General features: G+C 43.3%; 1 protein-coding gene across 1 annotated transcript in view; it reads left to right on the top strand.

Moving 5' to 3' along the window:
• The window catches only part of LOC124709003 (UDP-glycosyltransferase UGT5-like), a 115,925-nt gene that overhangs the window by 37,168 nt on the left and 62,890 nt on the right, over positions 1–15,867 (top strand). Inside the window, exon 2 of the mRNA XM_047240636.1 lies at positions 7,583–7,727. Coding sequence (XP_047096592.1) covers positions 7,583–7,727 — 145 coding nt within the window. The remainder of the gene's footprint in view (positions 1–7,582; positions 7,728–15,867) is intronic.

Below are 15,867 nucleotides of genomic sequence, written 5' to 3'. Positions count from 1 at the left end.
CCACAACGCTCCCTCCTGGTTGCAGGGTGTTTCGCTTCAGACGTTTCAAGCCGTACACACCTAAGGCCATATGTCCGATGGAGCATGACACGAAATCCATCTGAGAAGGCCACTTGTCGCCACTCAGCGGACGTTCAGTTACGGTATTGGCGTACAAATTCCAGTCTTCGTCGCCGAAGAACAGCAGTCAGCGTGGGATGCATGAACCAGGTGCCTGCTGTGGAGGCCCATACGCCACAATGTTCACTGAACGGTCATTGAGGATACGCTGTTGGCAGCCGTTTGGTTCATTTTTGCCGTCAGCGCTCAACAGTTGCACGTCTAATTACCCATACACATCTCCACAGCGGTCTCTCACTCCTGTCATCTAAGACCCGTGGTACACCAGACTTGCCTTGACACCGGTTTTGGATAGCGACATTTTGCTACGTACGGTATACTTTAACCATGACGGCACACAAACAGTTTACAAACATAGCCGTTTCGGTAATGCTTCCATACTTAACATGAAAGATAGTGATCTTGATCTTTTGGACGTCACATAAATAACTCCATTCCCGCATTACGACAACAACTGCACTATTTTCCGCAACCTCGACACGCTTTATAGACCCTCCACTGCTAGTGCTGCCACCTTCCGTCTGTGAGTGGTTACGACAAGCTGATATCACACTTAGGTGGTTGTCACATTAGCGTGACTGAACAGTGTAATGCAAGCACCAGTTTCGTGAACGATAAATGGCAGTATCGATAGGCCACGATCCTACTGCTATTGAATTCTTACAAGAGAGACAACACAATCTTGACACAAACAAAAATGATTTAAATGTGATTCCTGAATGAGAAGACCGATGCATACTCTTTTCTTGTATACAGACTGTAAATGGCATTATTCCTATCTACTTTTTGCGGTTTTGCTGAAATGATAATCACTTATGTGTACAACAATCTCAGTTTTAAGTTTGTCACACGCCAACTTCACAGTATAAGAATTTTAAAGACCAGCTGTGTATTTAACAGCAATTCTGAGTGAGTGCTCAAGTGTTACAGGAAATTTGTGACTGTGATTAGTGGCTAACTCGCAGGGGAGTGACAAAAATCTGGAAAAACTGCGAGAAATTAATTCTTGAACAGTGCAAATCCTAGATAAGCCTGCAGGTAGCGCTGTTGCGTTTGCTGACAAATGGTACCTGTGCAATGTCCTCAATACGTTGCAATTGTCAGTCGTGATGAGAAGAGTGTTCTGTGCAGTTCTGAGAGCATTATGTGGGAGCCAACTGAGTTCGAATGTTGGCAAGCTGTTGGTGCTCACGAGGCGGGTGTCTCCGTAACGAAGATAGCCGAAATGTTTGGTTTTCCAAGGGGCACCGTATTGAAGATTTATACCACTTGCAAGGAAAGTGGAAAAACATAATCGGCTAGGCCACAAAGTGGACGAAATTGTGTCTGAGTGATCGTGACATACATACTTGAAGAGCATTGTGGTGAACAGCTGCATAAGTCAATGTAGAACTAAATGTCGCATTCGCGATCCCTGTCAGCACCAAAACAACACAAAGGGAGCTCCATAAGCAGGGAATGTCAGGGCAAGCTTGGATTCTAAATCAACACAAAAGTGATACAAATGCCCATAACAGGGAAACGTAGTGCCTAAGCCTTAAAACCTGGACTATGAATCAATGGGAGAAAGTCATTTCTACATCTACGTCTACAAACATACTCCGTAATCCACCATACGGTGCGTGGCGGAGGGTACCTCGTACCACAGCTAGCATCTTCTCTCCTTGTTCCACTCCCAAACAGAACGAGGGAAAAGTGGCTGCCTATATGCCTCTGTACGAGCCCTAATCTCTCTTATCTTTGTGGTCTTTCCGCGAAATATAAGTTGGCGGCAGTAAAACTGCACTGCAGTCAGCCTCAAATGCTGGTTTTCTAAGTTTCCTCAGTAGCGATTCACGAAAAGGACGCCTCCTTTCCTCCAGAGACTCCCACCCGAGTTCCTGAAGCATTTCCGTAACACTCGCGTGATGATCAAACCTACCAGTAACAAATCTAGCAGCCCGCCTCTGAATTGCTTCTATGTCCTCCCTCAATCTGACCTGATAGGGACCCCAAACGCTCGAGCAGTACTCAAGAATAGGTCATATGTCGGCAGATTTTCGTGACTAATGTTTCTCCTCGTGATTGCATAAAACAAGCAAAATGCACATTACTACTTCAGCTAATGTTAAGGTGCTATGTCGTACATTTTAACTTCAAAAAAATGTTCATCAGTGTTAAGAGCAAACTATTTTGCCTCAGTAGATCCAAGCATGGCCTGGTGGAATATTACGTCTAGGAACTGGCAAAGTTGTGGAAATATCCCATATCAAATACTGACGTTTTGAATGCGTATCTAAAACGAATTGCACAAGACTTTTCATTGACGTACAATACATTTAAAACAGAGATAAAGATAACAGATGAGACAACAGACTTTAGCCACGAATGTTTATTAAGATTACTACAAGACCTCTCAAGGAACCAAGTGTTGAAGAATAATACTGAGAAAATTTATGAACTGAATCAACAAAATTCTACCTTTTAGCACAGTCCATTTTCGAATGTAATATCGCAGCGAACTCATACCATAATTGTAGATTAATCCTACAATATACGGATTCTTTCCTACAGTGGGCACACATTATAAAATTGTTGATGTACCTAGCAATCTCGTATGCCTTCCAGCGACTGTTCAGACGTTAGACTATTTTGAGTTGAATATTGTAGATCAGAATGATGATGTATTCGATTTCAGCGGTGAGGAAATCGTAGTATGACTACACTTGAAGCAAAATTGGTATAAAGTATAAAACTGATGCACACACTTATCAGAACAACACTTTTCAGTGGAAGCAGAGCACGATAACACGTGAGGATTACGAGTTCCTTGAATTAACAGAACTGAAACCTTACAATGACGTCACTTGCTTTAAGAACTAGTTCGATATGAACGTCAGATCATTTGTCAGGAATATTTCTCCCACAAATCTTTTGCTTTTGTGACATTTAATAACAGCAACTGGATAAGAATTCTCGTCCAACATCAATATCATTTAATACTACTTAGCAAGAGCTTCTAGTATTTGGAAGCAAGATTTTAGATGAAGCGTGCAAGACCTCCAGTAGCAATTTCACAACTTACGCATTATGTGTTGACCTTTCTACACTCCTGGAAATTGAAATAAGAACACCTTGAATTCATTGTTCCAGGAAGGGGAAACTTTATTGACACATTCCTTGGGTCAGATACATCACATGATCACACTGACAGAACCACAGGCGCATAGACACAGGCAACAGAGCATGCACAATGTCGGCACTAGTACAGTGTATATCCACCTTTCGCAGCAATGCAGGCTGCTATTCTCCCATGGAGACGATCGTAGAGATGCTGGATGTAGTCCTGTGGAACGGCTTGCCATGCCATTTCCACCTGGCGCCTCAGTTGGACCAGCGTTCGTGCTGGACGTGCAGACCGCGTGAGACGACGCTTCATCCAGTCCCAAACATGCTCAATGGGGGACAGATCCGGAGATCTTGCTGGCCAGGGTAGTTGACTTACACCTTCTAGAGCACGTTGGGTGGCACGGGATACATGCGGACGTGCATTGTCCTGTTGGAACAGCAAGTTCCCTTACCGGTCTAGGAATGGTAGAACGATGGGTTCGATGACGGTTTGGATGTACCGTGCACTATTCAGTGTCCCCTCGACGATCACCAGTGGTGTACGGACAGTGTAGGAGATCGCTCCCCACACCATGATGCCGGGTGTTGGCCCTGTGTGCCTCGGTCGTATGCAGTCCTGATTGTGGCGCTCACCTGCACGGCGCCAAACACGCATACGACCATCATTGGCACCAAGGCAGAAGCGACTCTCATCGCTGAAGACGACACGTCTCCATTCGTCCCTCCATTCACGCCTGTCGCGACACCACTGGAGGCGGGCTGCACGATGTTGGGGCGTGAGCGGAAGACGGCCTAACGGTGTGCGGGACCGTAGCCCAGTTTCATGGAGACGGTTGCGAATGGTCCTCGCCGATACCCCAGGAGCAACAGTGTCCCTAATTTGCTGGGAAGTGGCGGTGCGGTCCCCTACGGCACTGCGTAGGATCCTACGGTCTTGGCGTGCATCCGTGCGTCGCTGCGGTCCGGTCCCAGGTCGACGGGCACGTGCACCTTCCGCCGACCACTGGCGACAACATCGATGTACTGTGGAGACCTCACGCCCCACGTGTTGAGCAATTCGGCGGTACGTCCACCCGGCCTCCCGCATGCCCACTATATGCCCTCGCTCAAAGTCCGTCAACTGCACATACGGTTCACGTCCACGCTGTCGCGGCATGCTACCAGTGTTAAAGACTGCGATGGAGCTCCGTATGCCACGGCAAACTGGCTGACACTGACGGCGGCGGTGCACAAATGCTGCGCAGCTAGCGCCATTCGACGGCCAACACCGCGGTTCCTGGTGTGTCCGCTGTGCCGTGCGTGTGATCATTGCTTGTACAGCCCTCTCGCAGTGTCCGGAGCAAGTATGGTGGGTCTGACACACCGGTGTCAATGTGTTCTTTTTTCCATTTCCAGGAGTGTATTTCATGATATTAGATGAGAGTTAATGGCTGCGAGATCGACCGTACAAGAAACTCTAGAATAAAATTGACCTTAAAAATACGTGATTGCAACTTCAGACCTTACTGCTGTGCAAAATGCAATATGGCTAACAGACGGATTGATAAGATGTCACTTTAGCGTGTGCATCACACTCAAAACGTTAATGGGGTTAAGACATAAAAGAATTACAGACATTGGCTGCAAGCGCGCATTGGTTGCAATCAAAGGGGAAAGTTGAAAATTTGGTCCAGACTGGGATCCCAGTCCGGGTGTCATGCTTAATAAGCAGATGCTCTGACCACTGAGCCACCCAGACACCGTAGTGATTGCAACTGCACGGACTACTCTAGCAACTCTGCTGCCAGGCCCAAATTCTCAACTTATCCACACACTACCAGTGTAGTACCTTTTGCCCATTATACTCATTACTCGCGACATTTCGCCGATTCTCGTAAATGTTCCAGCCTGGTGTGCATCTGCTCTGAAGGGATCATTCGCTGTATCGCCTTGATTATATTCAGGGTGGGCCATCTGAAGTTTCGGATGAGATTATCTCGAAAACTATGCATCGGGTAAAAATAGTGGGTAAGACAAATTCGTAAGCTCAGAGGGCAACATCAAATGACACTACACGTGACCCCCAGCCCCCGCCCCCTTTGGTGGCGCGGGGGGCAACTTTTAAATCTTAAATGGAAACCCCCATTTTGTATTGCAGATTCGGATTCTCCATAAAAAAGTACTCAAGTCTGAAACATTTTTTAAATCATTGTCAGATGGCGCTGAAATCGAGAAAAATTAAAATTGGGGAAGAACTCCGATTTATTCTGAATGATCCGAGAAGGACGCATCAAATCGGTACAAAATGTGCACCAATTCTTTCATTACGCCAAATTAAGCTATTTTTTACACAATGTATTCTATCCAACAGTTTTTGATGGAGGGAGGCGGAATGGTATTTAAATCTCGTTAGGGAACTCTTCACAACTGGATTACTCACCCGATTGTGGCGCTACCGTGGGCAAACTGCGAACTGTGGCTCAGTATAAAGGTCGGTGCAATGTGATCAGACGACACTTCAGTTTCAGATTGTGAACCGTAAACATCAACGGACGAAAGTTAATTATTCTTTAGCGAAACATGGCTCACTATCGTCCTACAAAGATTGTTGATATGATGTTAATTTTAGGTGAATGCCGTAACAATTACGCAGCAACTGCGCAACTGTATGCGGATCGTTTTTCAAACAGACGACATCCAATCGAAAACTTTATTCGAAATTGTACTCAACGAGCTCGAAATGGATACATGCACCGTCCACCTCGTCATCGCGAATACAATGCAAATGACGCTCGTACCCTTACCGTTCTCGCCTGTGTTCAACTGGATCCCGAAATTAGTAGTCGTGCGATTCAGAGACAAACTGGAATACCGAAATCAATTGTTTTGATGATTTTGAAGGTACATAAATATCATGCGTATCATATCACACTGATACAGGCATTAACGCCGAAAGATATGCAAATACGCGTGCATTTCTGCCAATGGGCCTTGGAAATGATAAGAGGTGACAATGATTTTTTTTAGATAAGTTATGTTCACCAATGAAGCCACATTAAAAACGATGTCGAATTAAATCATCTTGATTGTCTCTATTGGTCCCCTGTCAATCAACACTGGCACAGACCCGCTGACAATCAACACAAATGGTTGTTAATGGTCTCGTGTAGAATTTTAAACGGCTAACTGATAGGACCGTATATGTTTGACTGAAATGTTACTGGGGAATCTTATTTACAACTTCTCCGCGATGATTTGTTGGAGCTAATGGAAGATGTTGATTTAGAAACTAGTCAACGAATGTGGTTCCAACAGGACGGAGCAGCTCCCCATGTTGCTAAACACGTGCGGAACGTTTTAAATTTCGTTACCCTGGTCGGTGGATAGGACGCGGTGGACCAATTCAGTGGCCTCCACATTCACCAGACCTAACATCTCCCGATTTTTGCTTGTGAGGTTATTTTATAAAAGACAGCCCACAACCAGAAACGATATGGAGCAACGCATTCAAAGAGCGTGTGCAGCCATACCACGGGATGTGCTGCTCAAAGCTGTGGACAGCTTTGGCAGACGATTGATTTTATGCATTGAAGCAAATGGGGATAATTTTGAACAATTTCTTTGTGGCTAATTTCATTAATCAAGCACCCCAAATTGTGAGAAGCAAGGGGACTCACACTAATGAAGCACCCCAATTATAATTCGAGGCTACTGCATCAATATGAATAGCCAGTCTGACTCTCCGAATGGTGGGTAACTGTCTGTCAGATGATGACAACGAGGCTGGAAGCATACCATCACCGCTTTCTGACAATGAAACTATGGCTTTCCTCATGAATGATTCACAGGAGTTGACTATAAATACACACATTTATGTTCATATGTGTGTGTATGTGTTTTAAAAATATTGATTCACTTTTGCAAACAATGTTTATATGATAGTTTCTTTTTTTCTAGGAAATATGAATATTACACACGAGCAGGATGACAATGTACCATCAGCATCCTGTGATGATGAAATATGGCTTTTCTAGTGTATTATTTGTGGGAGTGTGAACATAGGTGTACACACACACACACACACACACACACACACACACACACACACACACACACACACACATATATATATATATATATATATATATATATATATATATATATATATATATATATAAAATAATTTATGTTTGTAAACAATGGTATAATAAGATGCATTCTATTTTTCGCTAGGTGATATAAATGCCATATGTGAGTGAGATGAAATTATTCCATCGCAGTTCTCAATACATAGTATTACTTCTTCTGTTTCTTGTTCTTCTTCCACAGATAATTTATGCCTGCATGATATGACACATCTTATTGTTTTTTCAAGATGCACTTGACAAGAACACAATGAAAGATGTTGAGGCTCAGCTGAGAAGGAAACCATTGGAATACATGAATAATAATATATTCAGTGGTGATGGCGATGTACAGCTGAAATTCCACACTTGCTTCTGCAATGTTGATGACTCAGTGTAAGTTTACAAAATCTTTGATGGACGCATATGTCTATTGTGTGTGTTACACACAGGATACTTATCAATCTCACATCTTCTTTTGCACAAGTGTTGGAACCTCCATGAGGTGGCCTTGCACCATCAAAACAGCACCATAGCCAGACTAAACTATGATGTGTTCGTTGCCCTGCACAATCCACTGATGATGATACATTAGTTTTCCCCCCAAAACCTCACACAGGCTGCTCGAGTGCTGGACAGACATGACTATGATGTGTCCCAGTGTGCGCCATTGACTATGACTGATTCGCCACAGGTGGGCCCTTTGACGATGATGCATTTGCCCCAGCCTCGACTGCTATATACTGTACCATACCAACATCGGCATCAGTTTGTATCTAGTAGTCGCAGCCCTACAGCCTGCTGTGTTACGATCAGCAGGTAAATCTTGCAACCACATTGGACTACTCTGAGCCTGCAGGTACTTTTAGAGCAAGATCTTACAAGCTCACATTGACGACACTAATTCGAGCTTCTGATTTCCTCTCACTTTCTTTAATGTCTGTCAAGCCACTTTGGAAAGAGAGGCCCCTGAAATCGTCGACGACCCGCAGTGTCCCGCCTATAGGTGCAAGCATTTCTATACTGTAAGCTCACACTTCTCTCCCCCCCTCCCCCATTCCCCATTAAAAAAGGCAGTGATGCTGAACAACATCACCAAAATTTGGAGGAAAAATGGAGTGATGTAGTGGGGTTAGTGAATTGCAGAGTAGTTCAGAACTTTTGCCAAGAGTGCATATTTGACCGTTTTTCCAAATGCAGGAAAGAGAGTCAGGTAAGGCACTTGGCCATGTACCTGATCTCAATGTGTACCGACATATTTTTGATCTTCTTAATGGTGGTTCAGTTTCATCCCTCCTCCAAAAGGAATTTTCGCTAGAAACATATATTAGAACCTAGATGTGGGGAATAAATATTCCTCTGCATGGTCAATTCTGCCCTCCAATAGAAATTACTCGAAACATGTATATCTTACATATAATTACAAAAGAAGCTAATGTTTGCCGGCATTACAACTTAAATTGCATCCCACTGCCTGTCGAAATCGATGATACGCCAAAGTACGAGAGGCAGAAACCTGATTTATCAATTCATGTTTATGTATTGGATGTAGATAAAAGCAAGCCAGAAGAAGATGATGAGCGGGAGCATTCTGTAGAGAAAGAAGTGAGACATAAAGTAACTGCTTTCCTTTACTGCTCCAAAGTAGCTGGTATGCATCCCTAACACATAGGTAGGTTGCTATTCTCCAATGGTGAGATGCAACACTACATCTGGATCAAAAACATGGCCTGCCTATTTTCCACCCAGTAGAGTAAAAAAAATGCAAGTTATTTTCTCTGTAGGTGCACTAACTCTCTTACTAAGAGCAAGTATCCAGAAAGACCTTTGACTGATTGCTCTAGCTGGGAATCTGTACATGAAATGCCTAAGGAGGCAAACAATTTCTTAACGTTTAACAATGCTCACCACCACGAGCGCTGCACGGGGGATTTGGCCAATGTGTGCTCAGGATGTAAAATGGAAGAACCTGTGAATGAGGGAGGAGCAGTACAGGCCATTTGAAGATTTCAGTTACATCCTTGACTTGTTTTAAAAAACAAAAAAACAAAAACATCTATTCACATGCCATGCAGCAATCTCTGCAATTTGGAATGTTCTGATGGCTGTCCAAAGCGAAAATGGTCAGATTGGAGAAAAAGATCCAAGATGTGGTGGCGGATTCTGGTGAACGCCTTGTGTTGGTGGCAGACCTGGTATATCTTACCCATTTGCGTGACACGCTCAGCATCTTGCCGCTATGTCCAAAGCACCTAGTTCTGCAAAATATTTTTGTATCCGAGCTGATGACAACACTGGAGAATAAGGAGAGATACATTCTGCACAACAGAAACCTCCGTCAATGTCTTATTTTGGAGATAAAACTTATTAGAATCACCCATGGCATCTACTTCAAGCTCCATCTCTGTTTGAAGGAGGGCACTGATGTAAATAGGGCTATCTGGATGTTAGATTTTGACAATGATGTTTTCAGTTACTGAATAGTTCTGTTTTCGGCAAAATCATGAAAAATGTTAGGAACGACTATGAAATTCACTTAGTTTATCGCTGGGAGGGACGTTATGCCTTCAGAGATTACATCACCAGGACAAATTTTATGTGGGCCACAGTATTCGATGCAGAGCTAGTCTCTGTCCAGATGGCTAAGGTTCCAGTGGACGTCACGGAGCATGTCTATATAGATGTATGTATTCTGGACCTCACTAAATTCCACATGTACTGATTCCACCACGTGTTTGCAGCACAAAACTTTGCTGATTCCATATTACTTTATATGGATACAGACAGTTTCATCTACTTTCTGGAACATTGTAATCCATATGAAGTAATTATGTACAATCCCACAGTATATGTAAATATATGTAGTTTTTCTTCACCTACTTCTGGAAATTCAGTTGATAATAATTATGGCTTAACACCTCAAAACAAGAAGGTTGTCAGCCTGATAAGATGGTGAACGGATTGCAGATGTGGAGTTTGTAGGGCTCACTGTCAGATCTAAAATGTATGCATAACATATAGATGTGCATGTCTCCCAAAGGTGAATTAAGCGTGTGCTTTGTGTGATCCAAAAGACTTTCAAGGTCTAAGATTACTAGAAAAGCCTGTGCGAGGGCATTAGCTGTGCTCCACATTTTTTGCTCCTAGGTAGTCTTTCGATCATAAGGCCATACTGCACTGCTGCTGAAAGTCAGTCTATCGTCTCATAACTATATATGGTTGATCTGTGTAGATGGTATTGGGACGCTCCCATTCTCACACTATTCAGAGTGGCTGAGTATGTGAATGTATGTTTATTTAAAAATAGTGGATGTGTATGTGAATGTGTGTGGAATAGGTGGATGAACCATATGTCATAGATTTGTGTAAGACTGAATGATTGCACACTAGGTGTTGTATATGTTATATCTACTACGTGCATGACTGCACACTATGTGTGTGTGTGTGTGTGTGTGTGTGTGTGTGTGTGTGTGTACATTATATGTAAATGTCTGTAGTTTTTCTTCATCTACTGCTGCTGGTTTACCCGTTTCCCAGTCATTGTAAATATTGTATAGGGGGGACGTAAAACGTAACACAGAAAAAATTGAAGTGTATATAGATGCTTTATTAGCTTTAGTGTAAATAAATTGTATTTCTGTACCTGATAGTATTAGTTCAAAAAGAAATATATATATTCATCTTTAAAGTCCGAAAAAGACGCATGTAAGTCATCTTTTTAAGGTAGAAAAAAAAAACGTTGAAAATTATTGTTCATAAATGAAACAATTTGTTACATTGTTATTCTTTACAAAAGAACCAGGTCACTTACTACAGTGTATAAAAGACTAGAAACATGCAGCTGCTCAAAACGAACGGTTGGAATTAATTTGCTGTAACAAATACCCAAACTCTGATCCCTTCACTTCAGAGTACGAGCGACTACTTTTTGAGCTCTTGCCTGACGTTATAAACTGCAGTGTTGAGTACATGGGTCGGATGTATTGTCTTCACCCATGAGGGATAATTCATTCTGTATAACCATTTGGATCACTGTTTTGGCGTTGATGAATTCTTTACTTTGCATACCTCCTTTTGTCTATGCTTTCACTGCGTGTCCATCACTCGACCATATTTATATCAGAGTTGCTTCATGGAAATTGGTCTCATTTTTTCTACATTGTGTTATATGCTTGGACAACAGCAGTTAATTATGCAGCGCTTTTGCTACTGTCTTCCTTAGAATTTTCACAGCATTACAGGCAGGGCTACGATATTCGATTCTCCGACGAATGAAGTTGCAGGAACAGCGTCATTGAAATTAAGGCTCTCCATCACGCCATCTTATAGAGTATCAGATTTTCATACGTTGAAGGTTACAAATGACAAGAAAAGTTGCCCTGCACGTGCTGAGTCTAGAAGGCAAGGCTTAATACATGAAGATAGGTAATCACGCCGTGTTTGTATTCAGTGTTCAAACCTAAATCTTTCAGGATCACTTCAGAATAGCCCCTTGTACTTGCCAAAGTTCTGCTACATACAAAGTATCGTTATGTAAGTCACATTGCGTTTCCAGGGCACCCTGTTCAAACATCTGGGGTTAATTTCAGGGCAAGCCATGTTTAAAGTATCGAACATCTAGCTCCGCATTTTCGAAATGTACGATTTGAACATTGTTCGTATTTTTTGCAAAGTTCAAACTACCTATTTACAAAAAAAAAAAAAAAAATAATAAAAAACGCCTTTGGAAGAGCGAAGGAAGACTTCAGGCAACGCCTCGTTGACATAGATAATGACAGAGTTCTACAACACCATTGCTTTTTTTTTGTTTGTAAACTTGATCAAAAGGACAGGAAAAGAGGAGATTAGCCTTTTACTTCTCGTCGGCGGTGAGTTCATTACAGACGTAGCACAAGCTAGGGTTAGGAAAGGATAGGAAGGGAAATTGAATATGTCGCTGTCAAAGGAACCATCCCGACATCCGGCTCTCTTGATTTAGAGAAACCACAGAAAATGTAAATTTGAAGTGCGGGATCTGAATCACATCCAGTCGAATGCGAGTCTTGTGTCCTACCACTGCGCCACCACAATCGGTTTATGGGCAAGAAATATACGAAAATGTAAAATAATAGCTTACGGAGTTTTCTTCTCATAAAGTGATTCCTGCACCCAACAGTCTAAACTACGAGTATCCTCCATTTCCTGAAACATAGTATTAAGGGCTTAATTTTGGCCGGGACGCACCTGAGATTTAAAACAGTACACGTGTATTAAACGACACTGGAACTTGAGAACTGTTGAAATATTGTAGTGACGTTTATTTTCAAATATCTTGCTTATTTGTAGTAATGAATATGAACTTTGATCAGTTCAGTGGTAATACAACTCTATCATCAAAAAAATGGATCAAATGGCTCTGAGTACTATGGGACTTAACATCTGAGGTCATCAGTCTCCTAGAACTCAGAACTACTGAAACCTAACTAACCTAAGGACATCACACACATCCACGCCCGAGGCAGGATTCGAACCTGCGACCGTAGCAGTCGCGAGGTTCCGGACTGAAGCGCCTAGAACCGCTCGCCCACCGCGGCCGGCAATCAGTAAAAGACAAATGACATCTAAAGCGTTTACTAAAGATCTAACTCCGTGCTGCATGTTTTCCTCCTAATTCTTCGGGGAGTTGGAAATGTACGTGACTCCATTGATGAAATTTTGTACATAACACAAAAAATTATTGTAGTCCAAAGAATTGATGGTTATCCACACAATATGTATATCTGTTATAGATAGATTACTTGGATTCTTAAAAGGTAAGCATGACTCAGATAACCTTTAGCAAAGCATTCTGTATTAAGATGATTATAAACGTGACCCATTTCTGAAGTCGCAGATCTAAAATTATATTCCTATACGATTCAAGTTGACCTGTGTCCAAGAGAATGATCAAAATATAGGAAATAAAGCAAAAAAATATTTAGAAAAGGTATTTTTATTCATACACCAATAATGCTTATTGATATTGAGTGTGAAAAATCCGGAGTAGGAAATCAAAAGTGAGAATATAGCTGGTTATAAATAAAATAACCGGTCATAAAGAACCTTTGACTAATCTTCCTCGAAAGCGATAATGAAGCGAACAAATTATAATATATAACGGAATGCACACAATACCTTACACGGACGGCATCCTGTGAAACGAAGCAGTGCTCCAGGAAGCACTGCGTTTTTACGGTAGGAGACGGTGACGGGGTATTTGATTCCACAACAGCGGAAACGTCTCTAGCCAACTTGACATCAGTACTTCGAACAAGGCAATAAAGGACGTCGGCACTGTACACAAGAACGGCTTTTTCTCCATCTTGTTTTGATTCGCGAAACAGCAGCGTGGTCATTGTTATAGAAAGTAGAACGGCTTAACAGCGCTCCACAATCGAATGCCTGGAGTTAAACATTTTCCAAAGAGGCGACACAAAGCTACAATAGCTAAACGAGAGGTTTTGCGGAATCACGGAAATTACTCCTAGAAGTGTATGAGCATTCTGCAATGAACAAGAACTCTGTACCCCAGATTCCAGACGAGGGAGGGGGGAGGGGCGTCGAGCTTCCCTCTTGCCCCCCCTCCTCCTCAGCTGACGCCTATGAGCGCCGTAATTTCCCAAGAACATCTACACTAATACCGCAAGCGACATTACGGTGGGTGGCCGAGGTTACTTCTGGTACCACTAACTGATCCCCCCATCCCTATTCCATTCTACCATGGCGCGTGGAAAGAATAATTTTATGTAAACGTTTGTGTGTCCGCAGCTCGTGGTCTCGCGGTAGCTTTCTCGCTTCCCGAGAACGGCGTTCCGGGTTCGATTCCCTGAGGGGTCAGGGATTTTCACCTGCCTCGAGATGACTGGGTGTTGCTGTGTCGTCTTCATCATCGTCGTTCATCCCCATTACGGTCGGAGGAAGGCAATGCGAAACCACCTCCACTAGGACCTTGCCTAGTACGGCGGTGCGGGTCTTCCGCATCGTTCCCCTACGCTCTGTCAAGGAGTATGGGACTCCATCAGATGTCTGTGTTAGTTCAAATTTCTCGAAATTTCTCATCTCACTGAGTTGCAAACAAAAGAAATCCAATATATTGTAGAGACTGCTGTAGTCACAGTATTTCCCGTTGTCCTAGCAGAGCTAAATCTACAGTTCAGCCCACATCTCGTGGTCGTGCGGTAGCGTTCTCGCTTCCCACGCCCGGGTTCCCGGGTTCGATTCCCGGCGGGGTCAGGGATTTTCTCTGCCTCGTGATGGCTGGGTGTTGTGTGATGTCCTTAGGTTAGTTAGGTTTAAGTAGTTCTAAGTTCTAGGGGACTGATGACCATAGATGTTAAGTCCCATAGTGCTCAGAGCCATTTCTACAGTTCAGTGGAGTAGCCGATAATCATTGCTAGCAAGTGAGAAGCGCGGTTCCAGATTCCAGGAGAGGGGCTAGTGCTCCCTCTTGCGTCTCCCTCCACCCGCACCAATATTTGAGGACGCCCATGTACTGGACGCACGTTCTCTCAGCAACAATGCAACTTTTTGATTGTTGCGGCTGCGAAAACTGATCCCTACCATGCTTCCGCCACAGCACACGCCGAATCAATAATAATGTCGTGTGACGAGGGCCTCCCGTCGGGTAGATCGCTCGCCTGGTGCAAGTCTTTCGATTTGACGCCACTTCGGCGACTTGCCCGTCTATGGGGATGAAATGATGATGATGAAGACAACACAACACCCAGTCCCTGAGCGGAGAAATCTCCGACCCAGCCCGGAATCGAACCCGGGCCCGTAGGATTGTCAGTCTGTCGCACTGACCACTCATCTACCGGGGGCGGACGCCGCATGAATGAGAAACCAGATTGACGCAGCCAATAGCGTAAGGCGCGCTTGTTTGCGGCTGGCAGCAGTTGAAAACATGACGTCACAGTAACGAAGACGAGGCCCACGAAAAAAACAGGCCACGGTGCGTACGTCACGAAGGTAGTCCTGAACTCGCTCGCTCGCTCAGCTCAGCAGACAAAATGCGTTTCTAAACCTGTTTTCTCGCAGCTGGGCGTGTAAGTACTAAGAGAATTGCATCTTCCACTAGAATCTGCTATTATGAAGTCTTACTGATTAACAGTACTACAGCAAAATTTAATTTGAGATCAGTACTCGATATAAATGGTATAACGCTTTGTTTATAGCAGTTAGTCTCTTCTGCTTAACAGTACTCATTACATGCTGGAAGTGGTGCATTATGCACCTGATTATCATTTTAGCATGATTTTATTTTACTGTACGCAAGTACAGCGGTAACAAATTACAAGTAGGCCTATGGACTTCCCATCATTATGGGACTAATAACAGTAAGATTCCATAGTAGCGGATTCCAGTAGAAAATTCAGTTTTAGTTTGTACAGACACGTCTAGTTACGAGTTAACAGGTGAAGAAAAGTAGTTTGTCTGCTGATTGAGAGCGCGAGCAGAGCTATGGGAGAAAAGTGACACTGATAGGGGGACAGACGCCAACAACTGTTGTTTAAAATAT

Source organism: Schistocerca piceifrons, chromosome 7, assembly GCF_021461385.2.
Source record: "Schistocerca piceifrons isolate TAMUIC-IGC-003096 chromosome 7, iqSchPice1.1, whole genome shotgun sequence".
Classification (NCBI taxonomy): Eukaryota; Metazoa; Arthropoda; class Insecta; order Orthoptera; family Acrididae; genus Schistocerca; species Schistocerca piceifrons.
This window is presented reverse-complemented; position numbering and strand designations above follow the sequence as displayed.